Source organism: Girardinichthys multiradiatus, chromosome 5 (assembly GCF_021462225.1).
Source record: "Girardinichthys multiradiatus isolate DD_20200921_A chromosome 5, DD_fGirMul_XY1, whole genome shotgun sequence".
Classification (NCBI taxonomy): Eukaryota; Metazoa; Chordata; class Actinopteri; order Cyprinodontiformes; family Goodeidae; genus Girardinichthys; species Girardinichthys multiradiatus.
This window is the reverse complement of record NC_061798.1, coordinates 23,272,913-23,290,302: the sequence shown is the minus strand read 5'-3', so window position 1 is coordinate 23,290,302 and position 17,390 is coordinate 23,272,913. Positions and strand designations below refer to the sequence as shown.

The window sequence follows — 17,390 nt, the reverse complement described above, 5'->3', positions numbered from 1 at the left end:
CATAGCCTCAATAGTATGAAAGGAATAAAGAACATTTTTCTTTCTGATATGTTTCATTTTGACTAAATGTTAATAAATCTGTATAAACTGGAGAATTGTTTAAATCTGGCCAAACAGATAACAAAGTGAGTGATGGATGTAAATAAAAGAGGAGGGGTAAAATATGGAGAGTGTTTGGGATGAGAGGAGGAGCGAAAGCAGCAGAGGATATACCTCAGATTAGGATTTGGTGTCAGATGCTGTAGTAACAGATAAAGAGGAGGAAAGGACGAGACACCGAGGTACTGGGAGAAAAAAACATAAAGACGTCTCTGTGTGGGTGAGCTGCACAGCAAATATGACTGAGATGAAAAGAGTACAGTCTATGGATGTGCAAGAGGGGAAGCTAATAAAGAAGGTCAGTAGAAGTAGATGCCAATATATGACAGTGACATGCAACGTTCTCTTTAATTAACATTTGTACCAGTGCATTATTTTCTGTTTTGTTTATGTCTTTCTTTAGAGTGATTTCTTTTTTCATTTGGTTGACACCATTGACACTATTCTCTAGGGTTCCATTAAGAAGAAGATTGAATCCTTTAGACGATGGAGTTCAGCGAGCATAAAGAGGCCCCCAAAGCCCAAAGCCAAGACCCTGAGTCTGTCGTCCCCTGATGGAGACCCTGAAAACCTCTGGCTGCCAGAAGAAGACAAGAGGAAGCTGCGCCCCATGGTTGCTTCCGTCTTTGGACAGGTACAACAATAAAATGGAAAAGCGGGTCACTTCTGAGATCATGTGCCAGTTTATACGTTGCTTGACTGACATGCTGACATAAGCCCCTTTCAGACATGTACCGCTTTCAATTAAATCAGATGGCAGCTGAACATGTGTAGGTCATGCCTAAAAATACACTCCACATAGCAATTTGTGACAGTAACAGTAATCTGACGAGGTCAGACATGGAAACACATAAAGTACACATTACTTTCAACATGACAGAAGAATGAACTGTTGCAGTCACATTAACAGATTAGCCCTGTAGTGGTTGGAATAATTTGCCTTCTGATCAGCTTTTAGAGGAATTCAACTGATTGTGTTATCAAATTAATTATTTCCTCATCCACCTTTTATTACTGTAATGCAAGTTAGCAGCACTTGAGAGAAAACTTAGAGGAAATATGATTTAAAGCATTCGACCTACAGCGGAATATTTTACTCTCTGATGACATATCAGTGTATTAATTGATTCCTATGCAGCATGGTTGGTTTAACACCATGCTGCATTTTTGTTATCTTATTGTAACACCATCACTGCTGCAGAACCTATTCTGATTTGCTAAAGCTTCTCTCCATACGTATGAGGTTCATAATGGAAATGTAATCCTCAGTATAGAGCATCAGGTTTTGCTCATAGAGAAGTGGTATTTTCAGCTGCTTCCATTCATTACCAGTGAGTGAAATGTTTTAGACAAATCATCATCCTTTTTTCTTTATTGATGCACTTTTGATTTAACCTGTTAACAATTTCTGAATTAGGGTTCTAGAGCCAGTGCGGTTTGGAATGAAATCATTTAAAATAAGTTTCCATTTTAAAGTGGTAATTATTAAGCAAGATTTTTAAGTTGTGAACTTTTCAGGAGTCAATACCTTATCTGCAGTACACTGGACAGATAATTGTGGACTCTTGCTAAACGTTAATTAAATAAAAGGACTGATTTTCAACATTGGTAGAATTTCATCGCTCCTGGTATGCTCCTGCTATGCTCCTGGTATGTTCCTGCTATGTTCCTGCTATGCTCCTGCTATGTTCCTGCTATGCTCCTGGTATGCTCCTGCTATGTTCCTGCTATGTTCCTGCTATGCTCCTGTTATGTTCCTGCTATGCTCCTGGCATGCTCAAGGTATGCTCCTGGTATGCTCCTGGTATGCTCCTGCTATGCTCCTGCTATGTTCCTGCTATGTTCCTGCTATGTTCCTGCTATGTTCCTGCTATGTTCCTGCTATGCTCCTGCTATGCTCCTGCTATGTTCCTGCTATGCTCCTGCTATGTTCCTGCTATGTTCCTGCTATGTTCCTGCTATGTTCCTGCTATGTTCCTGCTATGCTCCTGCTATGTTCCTGCTATGCTCCTGGCATGCTCCTGGTATGCTCCTGCTATGCTCCTGCTATGTTCCTGCTATGTTCCTGCTATGTTCCTGCTATGTTCCTGCTATGCTCCTGCTATGCTCCTGCTATGCTCCTGCTATGTTCCTGCTATGCTCCTGCTATGTTCCTGCCATGTTCCTGCTATGTTCCTGCTATGTTCCTGCTATGCTCCTGCTATGTTCCTGCTATGCTCCTGGCATGCTCCTGGTATGCTCCTGCTATGCTCCTGCTATGTTCCTGCTATGCTCCTGCTATGCTCCTGCTATGCTCCTGGCATGCTCCTGGTATGCTCCTGCTATGCTCTTGCTATGTTCCTGCTATGCTCCTGCTATGTTCCTGCTATGTTCCTGCTATGCTCCTGCTATGTTCCTGCTATGCTCCTGGCATGCTCCTGGTATGCTCCTGCTATGCTCTTGCTATGTTCCTGCTATGCTCCTGCTATGTTCCTGCTATGTTCCTGCTATGTTCCTGCTATGTTCCTGCTATGCTCCTGGCATGCTCCTGCTATGCTCCTGCTATGCTCCTGCTATGCTCCTGCTATGCTCCTGCTATGTTCCTGCTATGCTCCTGCTATGTTCCTGGTATGCTCCTGCTATGCTCCTGCTATGCTCCTGCTATGCTCCTGCTATGTTCCTGCTATGTTCCTGCTATGCTCCTGCTATGTTCCTGCTATGCTCCTGGCATGCTCCTGGTATGCTCCTGCTATGCTCCTGCTATGTTCCTGCTATGCTCCTGCTATGTTCCTGCTATGCTCCTGCTATGCTCCTGCTATGCTCCTGCTATGCTCCTGCTATGTTCCTGCTATGCTCCTGGTATGCTCCTGGTATGCTCCTGTTCTCCTTTTGCAAGGCGAACCATACCTGTTTTATTTGCAACACATTGCAAGGAATGTTTAACCAATGCATTCAACAGGCATGCATAAGAATTTTGACTATATGACATAATAATAAAAATAATAATAATAAAATAAAATAAAATTGAATAATCCAGATAAATAAGAGCCAATGTATTGATGCTGACCTATAAGCTAATCTGCCAGAAGCAGTGCAAGATATCAGGTCTAACAATATTAATGTGACTTAATTGTGTTTTTCTTTGTTTTGTTTTGCTCCTGTATTTTAAATTAAAATAGAAGAAGGACAAAGAAATTCATCAATGGCCATTAATGTTTCAGGCTGACATGATAACTACCATGTACACAGTTTTTATTGGTGCTTAAGGTTGCAAAAGAGAAAAGTGTATGTGATAGTTCACTGGAAATGTCAGCACTGAGAAGTGACTGTGTATTGCTCTTGGAGATTCAAGTAGTTTAAATCATTAGTGAGTAATCTTTAAAAGCTTTCTAAATTGTTTAAATGACATGTGGCTTATGCCTTGTTCTGTTTTATCACAAAAAAGTAACATATAGGTATTTTTTAGGTTTCATTTTCTGTTTTGCTCGTTGCGTGTTTTGCGTGTTTGTAGAAGCATGTTATCGCTGCATACAAGTTTTGTCCTCATGATTTGGCAAGGGTTTGAGTGGTGGAGGTTGTACCGTCTCTGCAACATTGATTGTAATATTTTCTGTATTTGCCTCATTCTGGTTCTCTGTAAGTTTGTGTTTTTAAGGATAGATTAAATCTGAACTATAAAAATGTTAATTATGACCAAATATCTTCCAACAGGAAAATCAACTGAAAAACTAATTCTAGTTCCCTGCTTACTTCATGCCTCATTTTGACTTAGAAACAAGTCTGAACTTTGAGTCAAATGTTGTTATGTAACTCTGCTTTTGCCCAATAGGTGCATTTCCTGTCATGTTCAAATTAATTCACTTGAAACGGCCATAGGTCTTCCCAGTTACTCCTGTTTTCAACCAAACAGCCTTTGCTCGGTGATGTTTGCAAAAAAAAATGTTTTGGCAAAAAAGTAAAAGAAAAATTCAGTTGAAAAAAGAAAGAGGTCACAATAAACATGTTTTTACTTTAGGTCAGCAATGATTAACAAAATAATTTATAGACTTAATATAATTTAACTCTATGCGTTACATTAACGCTCAGCTTGGACTCCTGCTTTACTTGCACAATGATCACCTGCACTGTTGTATTGCTCTTGCATCTTATACTGCTCTATATTTACTCTCACTCACTTAAAACTGTGCACTTATATTTATATTATATTGTAGATATGTTTGTACTGTTTAACTTGTACTGTATTGCACCAACTACGCCAAAACAAATTCCTTGTATGTCCAAAAACGTACTTGGCAATAAAGCTTTTCTGATTCTGATTCTGATTCTGATTAAATTCAGAACTTTACATACATTTTCTTAGTATTTGGTTGAATTGTCTTTTGACTTGTTTGACTTGGGTTAAACATTTTTGGGATCCTTTCCTAAGCTTTAATCAATTTCATAGGATTTGGGCAAATTTCTCCTTGCAGAACTGGTGTGATTAATAAAGGTTTTTTTTCAGCCCTACCCATAGATTTTGCCTGGGTGGCAGACCCTCTTCCTCACCTGTTTTTCTTTTTAAATGCACTCTACAACAACATGCATCAACCCCACATTTGAGCGGGCAGAGGTAGGCTTAGGGTCTTTCCACAACCTTGTTGACCGTCTGGGACCAGAAAAGGAGCGGACCCTCCGGTCAGGGTCTGGTGTCGGGAATGGCGTTTCGACTCTCTTGCTTGGATTTCTTTGGATCTGGGTCCCTGGCTTAATTGCTCGGTCCGCCCGTGTGGAGGGGCTGGCCAGGTGCGGTGTTGGCCACCCCATTCTTTGCCCATTCTTTGGCGTGGTGTGGCAATCTTCTTCCGATGCTTCCTTCTGTGGCTCTGGCCCCTGGCCGGGGGGCGGGCTGCGATCAGGTGGGTGGGGCGGCAGAGCATGTCTTGTGCCTGCACTGGGGCAGCTGGTGGGTTGTGCTCGGCCTGGAGCAACTGGCCTGCCCGGATTGTTTTTCCTGGGCCTATCATTGCAATTGGGTGAATTTGTCCCATCTTGGTGTGGGGTCGGGGGTTCCATTGTGAGCACGGCCTTGCCATGGTGTGCTGTCTGGTGGGCGGCAGGATGCGGCGGGGGTGCTTGGAGCGGGGCTGTGTGTGGAGCTTGCGCTGTTTGGTTGCATCTTTATTGGCTTTTCGCGGATTTAGCTCATCTGTGGGGGTGTGCCCCTTGGGGAAGAGGATTTCTGGTGTTTGGGTTCAGTGTCTTGTGTTCTATATCTGTGTCCTGGTTGGGGGTGGCCCTGTGGGGAGATTCATGTTGGGGTTCATGGAGGGTTGGGGGCTAATGGGGTTGAGATTGAAATTCAATGGGGGGTTGAGACTGTTTCATCCTATGGCAGCTCTGGTTGGCAGGTTCGTTTGGACCGGGTAGACCCCTCTTTTGAACATGGCCCCCTCTCTGGATGGGGATGGGGTCATTGGGAACTGGGGTCAGGACAGGGGGTCAGTCCGGGCCCGGGTCACTTGGGTTCGGACAGTGCCGGCACTAATCTGGGCTAGTGCTGGGGCGGTTTGTCTGTCTCCACCCCGGAGGGAAGGTGTTCACCTCCTTGGTCCGGGGGCTGGTTGCCCCTATGGGGTATCAGCACTTGGACCTGGGAGTATAGAGTATGTGAGGGGAGTGTGAGTGAGTGTCTTTATGTTGGTTGCGTGGGTGTGAATGTCATGAGGGTAGGAATGTGTAATTGTGACTGTGTGTGCCTGTTTTCATGTCAGGTTAGGTCTTGGGCTGTTCCCTCTCCTAGATTAGTTTATCTATTATCTCCCCGCCACACTCCCTTCCGTCGACTGGTGTCTCTACCCGCTGGTGTACTTGTGGTTCTTGGTGTCCGGGGCTGGGTGCTTTGGTGTGTGTCGGCCCAGTCCCGGTGGCTGCTCGCTGGGACCTGGGACCATGTGCTCTGTCGGGCTTCTGCTTGGGGGGTGATGTGTCCCTGGGTCTTGGGTCTCTGGCAAAGATGGCTGATGGCAGGGTCTGTGGGCTCATCGCTGCATCTCCCTGGGGCTTCTGCACTGTGACTGCTGGGTGGTTTCCTTGGGACTCTGCTCTTCTCTGGGGGGGGGTTACGGTAGTCCTGTCGGTGATTCTCCTGGGGTTCCAGTGCTCTGGGGGGGCCTTTGGATCTCTGTGGCTCGGATGTCCTCCATGTCTGTCTCAGGTCCAGGGGGGCAGGTCTGTGGCTCCTCACACTCACTGTTGCATATTTTTATGGAGGAGCCTTGTATACACAAGTCCAGTCCTTGAGAGCTCCTATCCTGCAACTTTTAGATGCATCCTTTCTCTGACAAATCTAAACCAAATGAGTGGCTTGTTACCAGCCCCCTGCAGAGCTCAATGGCATGCTGATGAGAAAATTAATTCATGTTGGATATCTAAAAGTTGCAGGACAGGAGCAGTCAAGGACTAGAGTTTGGCACCCCTGATTAATTACTTCAGCGACCATAGAAAACACCAAATCCCCCTTGATACAGTTTAACTGTATATAATGTCTTCCTGTAATTTTTGCTACAAAGGCCTTTGCTATAAGGAGCTTTTTTATATATATTTTAAAATATTTATTTAGATTTCTTTTGCAATTTCTGCTTCACAAAATTTGTCAACGTGGTCCAGCATGGTTAGGCTTTAATCAAATAAACTCAACAAAGGCCTTGTGTTTGTTTCAGCCTCAAAAGAAAAATCCATGTAATCACAGAAAGGGTTGTGATGAAATGTGCTTTTCATTTTAGATGACAATATGGGATTTTCCAGAGCAGAAAAAGGACAGCAAGACCAACAACAATAATTATAAAAGACAAATATTAACCAAAGCCTCACAGAGAAAATTACGAAAATATTTAGCATTTCTATGTCTAACTTTTCTTCGCCGTTCTAATGTGTCACCCATAGAATCAGTAACAGATGGACTGAATAATGAGAAACAGAAAAAAAGAAGGTTGGGCTAGGATGAGGGATTGATTGCCGAGTGTCGTAAAGAAACAGAAGAGACTGATTGCGATGTAAAGGAGATTATAGCTTAGAGGAGGGTTCACTTATGCTGCAGAGAACAGAGTTGAACTTTGAGGAATAAGATGAGTTTTAGTACAATCTGCCCACAGAAAGGCTTCCAGTTTGTTTTTACACAAATAAAGAACATAGAATTTAGTATTTTGTTGAAGGTTTTAGCTTGACGCTGCACTGAAATATGCTGATCATTGTTACATACAAGCGTGATTACGTTTGTATCTCCACCAACAAAAAACAAAGCTTCAAAAAGTGTCAGTTTTAACAAAACATTTCTTCTACCTCTGCAGTTGAAATCAGACGTTTACATAAACTGTATTAAAATGCTGAAAACCACATTTTTAAATCAGACTAAATGTTTCTTGTGTTAGTTCGGTTAGGATTACCATAATTATTTCTATTTGGTAAATGCCAAAATCATAAGTTATTGATTTTTATTTAAACTTTTTTAGAATTCAGAGATTTACATACATTAGCTCATTTGATTTCAAAATCTTTGACTTGGGTCAAAAGATTAGGCTAACCTTCAACAAGCTTCTCCTAATAGTTTGGAATTTGAATAATACCTCATGAGAGCCCACAACTTTGCTGCGTCTGAGAGCAACTGGTTTCGCCAAGCTGGAACAACTTATTTCTCATCATTAATTGAAGACAATAAGAATAATCATAGGATTCTTTTTGGTACAGTTGCTAAACATACACAGAGTCATAGCTCTGTTTAGCCATCCATTCCCTTAACTCTCAGCAGTAATGACTTAATGGGATTATTTTTAAATAGTATCGATTCTATTAAAAACAAATCATTGGCATACTCCCGGAGATGATTACTTCATCCTCACTAAGCGAGACAGCATTGGAAAGTACCGTAGAAACCAATCTGTGTTTGGACTGTTTTGAAAAATATTAGCTTCATCTAAACCTTCAACTTGCATGTTAGACCCAAACCCAACCAAATTATTTAAGGAAGTGTTCCCTCTGATTACCAGCCCCATTTTAGATAAGATTAACCTATCCGTAGTAAATGGATATGTACCACAGGCTTTTAAGGTAGCTGTGATTAAACCTTTACTTAAGAAGCCTTCAGTTAATCAAAATGACTTAATAAATTACAGACCTATATTCAATCATTCGTTCTTATCTAAAGTTCTTGAGAAAATAGTTGCTAATCAAATGTGTGAGCATTTACACAGCAATGACCTGTTTGAAGAGTTTCAGTCAGGCTTCAGAGCTCATCATAGCACTGAAACAGCTCTGCTGAAAGTCACTAATGATATTCTTATGGCTTCAGATAATGGACTTGTGTCTGTACTTGTCCTCTTAGATCTCACTGCTGCATTTGATACAGTCGATCACAATATTCTCTTAGAAATGCTGGAACGTGCTGTAGGGATCAGGGCAATAGCACTAGGCTGGTTTAAATCCTATTTGTCTAACTGATTCCAGTTTGTTCATGTAAATGATAAATCATCTCAAGCTTAATTGTGGAGTACCACAGGGTTCAGTGCTCGGGCCAATTCTCTTTACTCTATATATGCTTCCAATAGGTAAAATTATCAGGCTGCATGGGATACATTCACACTGTTACGCTGATGATACTCAGCTTTATTTATCCATAAATCCTGATTGGCCCAACCAGTTAGATAGACTACAATGCAATGCATGTCTTGAAGACAATAAAACTTGGATGACTTTTAATTTTCTGCTTCTAAGTTCAGACAAGACAGAAGTTTTTATCTTTGGACCGGAGCCTTTGAAAAGGAAACTGCCTAGTCAATCAATTAATGTGGATGGTATTAAATTGACCTCTGGTAATACAGTAAAACCCTTGGTGTTTATTTTTGACCAGGACATGTCATTTAAATCCTAATTTCTTATTAAAGCACTTTGTTCTGAGACTGCAGATTTACTGGTGGTTCCTAGAGTCTCTAGAAGTATAATGGGAGGCAGATCTTTTAGTTATCAGGCTCCTCTCCTGTGGAACCAGCTCCCAATTTTAGTCTGTGAAGCTGACACTCTACTTTTAAGACTGGGTTAAAACTTTCCTTTTTGATAAAGCTTATAGTTAAGAGTGGCTTAGGTTATCCCGAGCTATCTCTGTAGTTATGTTGCTATAGGCTTAAGTTGCTGGAGGACATAATGACCACTTTCACTCTCTCTGCTACATTCTCATACTACTCTCCAATTTTACGTTATTTTCTGTTATTTCTGCTTTTAACTTTATGTTCTCTCTCTGTTTTGTTTCTTCCTATACGTTACACCTGGTCTGACTCTGTGTATAGCTGTGACACCTTCCTGGAGGGAGGCATAGGCCGAGTTTCTTCTTCCAACAACTTAATGCTCATCTTCTACCGATAATACACTTGGCCCCTGTCTGAGCTTCTACTGTGACTAAATGTATGCGCTCTCTTTCATACTCTAGACTTGAAAACTGGTTCAGAGTTAATCGGCTTAGCTGTCTTTCTTTCCCACATAAAGCCACTAAAGGAGTGAATGCTGCAAGTCACTGACTCATTGCAATCTGCTGGGTTTCCTTTGATAGAAAAACCTTTTAACCAATTTGAATGATAAACTGAATCCGACTGCACTGTTTGATAAGGAGGATTAATTGAAATGTAAATACTTGACTTAAAACCCATATGATTCAATTGAATTGACTCTGTAAAGTGCCTTGAGCTGACATGTGTTGTGAATTGGCGTTGTATAAATGAAACTGAGTTGAATTGAGATATTCAAATGAATCAGATGTAGGGAAAACTATAATATAGAACACAACACCATACACGTGTATTAAATATTTTAATGTGATCAGAAATTCACTCTGCAGGACTCCTTTCACTACAAGGAAGTATTTAGATATTCAAACCCGCAAATGATCAGAATATGTCAATTAGAGAGTTAAACCACTGAACGTTTTTTGTTTTAAACAATTACACTGTTAAAACTATAGACAGACCTTTTAGTGTACTGCAATAAAAGCCCTAAAAATAAATAAAGCAGCCTGGGTGTTCTGTACTTACAGTGGAGGTGAGGATGATCCATTCAGAACAGCACAATGGCATCAAACTTTAACATGGAACTGCATACAATAACATTAAAATGAATTCAACGAGATATAATAAAAAAGCAATGAGAGACCAGCAGGAGCCAATGATCACTGTTGATATATAGAAGTTAAAACATTTTAAGTGAAGTGATTTTTTTGCCAATAAAAAGTAAAAACTAACGTGCTTCTTTTTGGACATATAATGTAATAAGATAAGAAAACAACATTGAAAAAATAGAATATTGTTTTGTTTTATATTTCTTATTTATTTTAAAACTGTTTAGTTTTTTTTTTGTTTGTTTGTTTTTTACATTTTGTATTGATTATTTTCCCCATTTCTTTCATTTCCTTTTTTTAGAAGAGAGATTTGGGCAGTTTTAGATGTTAAAATGACCTTGAGTGGTCAAGACAATGCCTTACGAATCCCCAATTGAGTTAAGAATATATAGAAATGGCTACAAATTAATTAGGAATCAGTTATGATATTTAAGAATGACCTACGAATTTGTTAAGAATTAACTGAGATTTTTTGGATTCTGGGGTTCTGCACCAAACTTTTGATCAGCTCAAACTTTTACCACAAATTCCAAATAGATCAAGAATTGCAAGAACTGACTAAGAATAAAAGACAAATAAGTTACAAATATAGGAACTTATTACAATTCCACTAAGAATCCTAAAATGTTGACATTCTTCGTGATTTATGTTATTTATGGTCTGTGTGGAATAGTGGCTTTATATAAGTTAAATAGTGTGGAATATCTTGGATTGAACAATACCTATAAAATGAAATGAACCATAGGTTTAGGTTTATTTTGAGAAGAAAAACTAAATATTCCCATACAAGACAAATGATTTATGTGCTGAAAATATATTTTGCTCAGTAATCTTAGCCTTTAACATTCCAGTTTTTGCAGTTGTTGTGGCTGTTAAAAATGCAGACAATGCAATGAGGGCATGAGCATAAAAACAAGAACAGATTTTGTAGACAGATTTAAAAGTGGGTTAGTTGATGGACCATTATGACTGGAACAGTGCAACAACAGTTGGACTATATACTCATGGATATAGAGATAAAGAACATGCACTTCTGTCTTTTCTGTGACGTTTTGTCTACATTTATCCCCACATGGCGTTGCTTTAATAGAATCTCTAATCCATAGGACCTCTGGGACCTCAAGGGGAATTCATATATAAGTTTTATGTCACATGGAAAAGCATCAGAGAAAATCTAATCAGGTGCAAACGGCATTATCCTCCTTCGGTAGTGAGTAGGTGTTTGAGATTGAGAGCAGGGAATGTGGGACAATCCACACAGCCTTGTGTCGTTGCAGGCTGAAAAAAGTATGTCAGGTTAAATGGAAATCCTTTATTGACTGTACTAGCACCATTTTCTTCTCATGGCCTTCTGCTGTTCTCACAGTTATATGATTTGTTTTCTTTGTTCTTGTGCCTACAATGGCTATTTTTATAACATTTAAATTCATGTCTTTATACATTTTTTTCAGTTTTTTGTATTTCAAAATAAATAAGTGAATATGATATTCACAGTTAAAAATGTGCAGAAACAGAAACCAACCCCCCCCACCCCCCCAAATTTTAATCAAATTGTTGTGAATTTCTTTTTTAATTAACCACTTCTTTGTACAATATATGTCTCAGTCATAGAGTTACACATATTTTCGCGCAGTGTGAGTCTTGCATTCTACTTTGCTCCACTGTTATCTAATCCTCAAGCCCTAGTCAGCAATTTAGGTGTTATTTTTGATGGTCATTCAAAGTTTCATAAACTGGTGGGCTCTTCGGTAAAGCGATGCCTATTTATTGTACAATACTGTTGTTTTAAATCTGCTGTGATTGAAGTTGATTTGCTTTAATTTACTTGGGCCTTTGAGTAGAAAAATAAATTGTAAAGGAGAGAAATCTAATAGCAAAGCAGCTCCTTCCATTGAGCCAATAAAATGTTTGCCATCTAATAACTGGATTCTTTTACAAATACAAAATAAACTACAAAAAGTAAAATATGCATCCAGTTGCAGGCAGAGATAGTCATCATTATCAGGAACCTTTTGTGTAAGGTTGTTCAGGGCTCCCTCTATTTAACCATTTAACTTTCAGTTCAATTACTTCTTCCATCTTGTTGCAATCCACTCTGGTACGTGTCAAACTGACAAAATCATGCAGGCTGGGAAAAACCTATATGTGCAAAAATAAATTACTACAGCTAATGGAGTGGGGGGACAGTTGTAACTACACTATATGACCTTGGGGAATGTTAGAACATGTAAATCAACGTCTTTTCTTTTAACTCTGTTACACATGATGTTACATAGTTTCTGCACCAATGTAATAACCTCAGTCAGGAACACTGAAAGATGACCAATATAATGTAGCTATTCCCATTTAGTTATTAAGACCCTGTCCCAACATTAAAGTCTTAAGTTTAGCATATGAATCAAACTTTTTTTTGTCCCTTTAGAAAATGAGCCCCGAAATCGAAAATTCAACAGTGTTGTAAGGTATTGAATAACACTTTTCCTTTAATAATTTACTTTAAAACATGCTAGGTTTGTGTAAAGTGTCAATTGTGTCCCTTGGTGCTAATAAGAATTTCCTTCTAATGTATTTTATGTTTTATCATAAAAACAAATGGGTTCAGAAGCTAATATCTAGCTTGTTCAGACAGGGCCCAGGGAGTTCTGAAGCTTATCTACCAAAAGCAGTTGCTTTAAGCTGGGTTTGTGAAAGAACAAAGAGCAACTTTAAAAGACAACTTGCCGTGTCATTTTTGACCATGTCATACAGCAGAAAAACATATTTTAAAAGTTATTTTGGGGCTTGATAGATTTTATATGACATTCAGAAGAAGTCAAAAGGTCAAAAGGAGTGTGTCACAGTATGAGTCGAACCTAGGGCCTTGTTGCTGTATGGCAACAGTGCTACCAACTGCACCACCTGGACTGTAATAAGAGAATTAAAAACTATTTGTTGCTTTTGGTAATTTTGGAAAACCAAATAATGTTGATGTTTTACTAATGTCTAAGAAAACCTGTTGAAATGTTTTGTTAACAGATGGAATTTGTCCTGAAAGCTAATAATACTCCACCTGAATGCTTTGCCTCAAACGTATAATGGTAAATATCTGAACATAATGTGTCATTTAGGGTTTGAAGCCACAGACCTTTAAGGCTCATGGGTTGAACCTATTTGTAATGCCTCTGCAGTGTCATTCTCCATCCCAATCTTACATGGTGGTCTTCTGCAAGAAAACAACCAACTAGTACCTCTATTTGACCCTTTTAACAGAACAGCGTATCTCTCTAGAATTCCTCCAACATTCCTTCAGGCTATAATGTTGACATAACCCTTGACTCATCTGCAGCTTCTTTGTTTCTTTCCTGGACTCTCTGTTATTCACTCTTTCTACCTAATTTTCTGCATGCGTTTTGTCCCTGTCTCACTCATCAGATTTCCTCTTAAACAATGGCTTGATTCTTTCTATTGCTTGTAACCTCAGTTTAGAAGCTGTATTTTGTTCCTTTGTAAACATAAATGCCAGCACGTCTTTATTAATAAAGGTATCCTTTGACTTCTTCTATACTGTCTACTGAGTTATATGCTCCAAAATAATAGAAACTCGTTGAGTCCTATCAAAAGATTGAGTGTTTTTAGTCATTCTGACTGAGTTGGTAAAATCCATTTAGATATGTTCCATAATGATCATGACATGCTTTTGATGATGAATTGCTGTCTGAAGCTGCTACCATAGAAGAAAGGTAGATTAAATCTCAAAAGTTTTAAGAGTCAATAAAGCATTAAATATTTAAATTCTGAAAAAATTCACAGAAGGATCAGGAGAGCATTCAAATACTACAGAGGAATAAGAGATGTTAATGTTTTGTGAGATTTCTTTCTCATTTCTTACTCTAAAATGTGCGGCGACATCCCTGGTGGATGTAGAATAAGTTTAGGGTCTGTGGCAAGGCAGGTAAAGTAGTTGTTTTTCAGCTGATAGATTCAGATGGATGGTACATATTACACAGGCAAAGACTAAATAAAACAATGAACTATTTTTGCTTCGAGATGTTCGTCCTACTCCTCTGTTATGTTCCAAGGGACATATGGGACATGGAATTGGAAAGGGCTCATTTTCAGTGCTGCCATTCTCGATGTGGCTTGTAGAAGCTGCGGACTAAAAGTAATTGGAGAAGGACTTCTGGTAGGCCTCAAGGGAGTTCTGAAAAGCCGTTCAACAACTCAGAGAGGGAAAGCAGGGTACATCCCAACCTGTGTTCTGTTTGAGAGGGAAACTGCAGACTTGGACTGAGATTATTGTTGGGCAGTAGAAAGAGCACTTTTCCACTGCCTTGTTGTTCGGATATCAATCCAAACAAAAAAATACATCATGGAGGAGGCAGAATCAGACTTCTCAGGGCAAGGCATGCTGATCACCATGGTAGTGGATGCTGAGGTAGTTAAAAAAGTTCCCCAGTTATAGCATAGCAAGGCACCAGAGGGGGACGAGATATGCTCGGATATGCTCACAACTCTATATTATTGCACTGTCGGGGTTGACACAGCTCTTCTGTTATTTGGAGGACTCCAACAACTGTGGGATGGCAAATTAAGGTGATGGTTCAAATTTTTGAGAAAGTGGATCATAGAGTGTGTGCCGTCATGGAGGTCCCAAAGGGTTCATTTGAGTTTTGTTTTCTGGTCTAAACAGGTTTTGCATATATGGAAATGGCTTTTGACCATGTCCCTTGAGGCATTTTGTTTAACATTTTGCTTTTAAGTGCTTTTTTAATTCATGTATACCCAACACCATACCTATCTCTTCCTCTCTCTCTGTCTCTATATAAAAAGTCATGTTTTCTTCAGGATAAGCAGGAGACAGTGAATGGAAACACCCTCTTTTTCTAACATTAAACAAATTCAGTATCCCTCAGGAGTGGTAGCATCACTGTTAAATGCAATATTAATGATTCTGTTCTAGACATTACATTTTGATTATTGTTGCAAACATGCTACAGGTTTGTTATCATTGGTGTTTAACCTTGCCCAATTTGCCTCATAATTAAACGATTTATAGTCTGTTCTATAAATCGATGTTAGTGTGTCAGTGTGCAGATATGCAGAGAGATGATATAAGTCACAGTGTTTGACCTGAAGTACAGTGCAGTTATTAGCATTGTGTGTCATCAGTCCTCATTCTCGGAAGGTGTCCACACCGTCTTTTGCCACCCCAACATTGGATTTTCTGTTGGGCAATCTTCTGCCCTTGTTTTTTGGGCATCTGCTCTGCTGTCAGTTGTCGAGGGATGAAGCAGGATGCTACCACTCCTGAGGGATACTGAATTTGTCACCCAGCTGCTAGGGTTTTATGACTGAGAGGCATCGTGTTAGCCAGACAAATGAGACATTTTTCCTTTTAGCCAAAAATAAAACCTCCTTTTTGCACAGTATGAATATGAGGCTCTCTTTCTTTATTTGCTGTTAAATTTGATGTCAAACTCAGCTTTGTTTGAGGAGCAGTACCTATAGGAACCCAGGCATGCTCAAGTCTCTTATATTTTTCTGTTTTGTGTCCAGCTGGATCAGTGGTCCGAGAACATACTATTATATAACTTGGACAAAGTCAAATCGTTAGTGGCGTTTCTTGCCTTTATGTATCTCTTCACACAGTGACCTAACAGTTCTGTTTTTAGATTGTGGGAGTAAGCTGGAGTTTCCGGAAGAACCCACGCATGCACAGGGAGAACATACAAACTCCAGGACCTTCTTGCTACAAAGCAGCAGTGCCAGCAACTGTGCCACCGTGCTGCCATAAACATAAAAATATATTTTTTAATATGCTTAGACTCACAGTTACAATTGGCAGGATCATTTCTGTTTCCTATTTTTTTATAGTGTCCAAAAGAAATACAACAACATTTCAAATGTTCCTCGCTTCCTACTGATTGGTGCGTTTGTGTGGGAAGGCATGATGCTGACACTTTGTGGTTACTTATGGGTATTACAACTGAGTGCATGGCCTTTTCTCAGGCATGAACAGCCTTGTATTTTCTGCATATTGTTGGTGAAACGGTGGCAATGCAAATTGTACAGAAGTTCATAAATTAATATAAATGTCTCTATAAATTAGAAACCAAGTGGAGAGGAAGATTTGTCCTGAGAAAGGGGATACTGATTGTGTAAACAGATGAAAAAAGGGTAGCTCACCTTTTTGTCTCAAACAACTTTATTTTTTATTTAACTACACATAGGTCATGCACGTTAACAAAATGTTAGTCTGCCTGGAAACTTCCTTCCCCCCTCCAAGCTGCATTCACAAGATTTTTAGAACGATATCACAATTGTTAATAAGTGACAGCAACAATAGTATACAGGACAGCAACTGTCCTACTGACACTATTGCTTCATAACATAAAATGTACCTCAATGGTTTGGATACACATTTAGAAAAATATAAAGGAAGAACATAAAAAATGTGATGAAATGAGTAAATGATGAATATATGATAGTCCTCAAAGAAAAGATGTGTTATGATCTAAAGACTGGAATTTGAAAAGAACAAAAAAAGTGTAATTTCTCCTAATCTGTCCAACGAGGATTAGAGCCTCAGCCTTACTCATGTGGTAATCTCTGGCACACAAACACCACAGCATGGGTCGTGCCAAAACGGACACCCACACAAACCCACGTAACATTGGATTAAAAGCTCTTAATGTTGGTAGATGGGGATTAAAAAATACTGTCAATATTTTATATCTGAAGGTAAATTCTTCATATATTTACTATCAGCTAGACTGATTAAGACAAAGCAAATGCTTACTGTTTTCAGAATGAGGTCAAAGATTAAATTTTAGACACCTTCAAATGAAAAGAAAGAGTGAAATGAAAATAGAAGGGCGTTCGTGCATCCAAAAAAAAACAAAAAAAAAACTCTTCAGCCATATCAGTATTTTTTTCCAACAGAATCAAAAAGTTTTATTTTATCACATTAAAACTCTGATATACTCTTATAATGAAACATATATAATCAGAAGCAGATCCATGAATTAAATTGAGGTTTAGTGGCTGGTTTACCTCAACAGAAGCCAAAATGGATCCTACAGCAGCGGAACAACTAAAGCACTAATACTGAGCACATCACCTGCCATAATGTAGGTCAAAATGTTGTTTACCTATCTAATGAAAGCAAGATAATCCATTCTTGTATTACAAATGCACT

General features: G+C 39.2%; 1 protein-coding gene across 1 annotated transcript in view; it reads left to right on the top strand.

Moving 5' to 3' along the window:
• The first annotated feature begins 236 nt into the window (after nt 1-236).
• cabp2a (calcium binding protein 2a) overlaps nt 237-17,390 on the top strand; it is a 28,751-nt gene continuing 11,597 nt past the window's right edge. The window contains exons 1-2 of the mRNA XM_047366793.1: nt 237-397; nt 551-733. Coding sequence (XP_047222749.1) covers nt 338-397; nt 551-733 — 243 coding nt within the window. The 5' untranslated portion in view covers nt 237-337. The remainder of the gene's footprint in view (nt 398-550; nt 734-17,390) is intronic.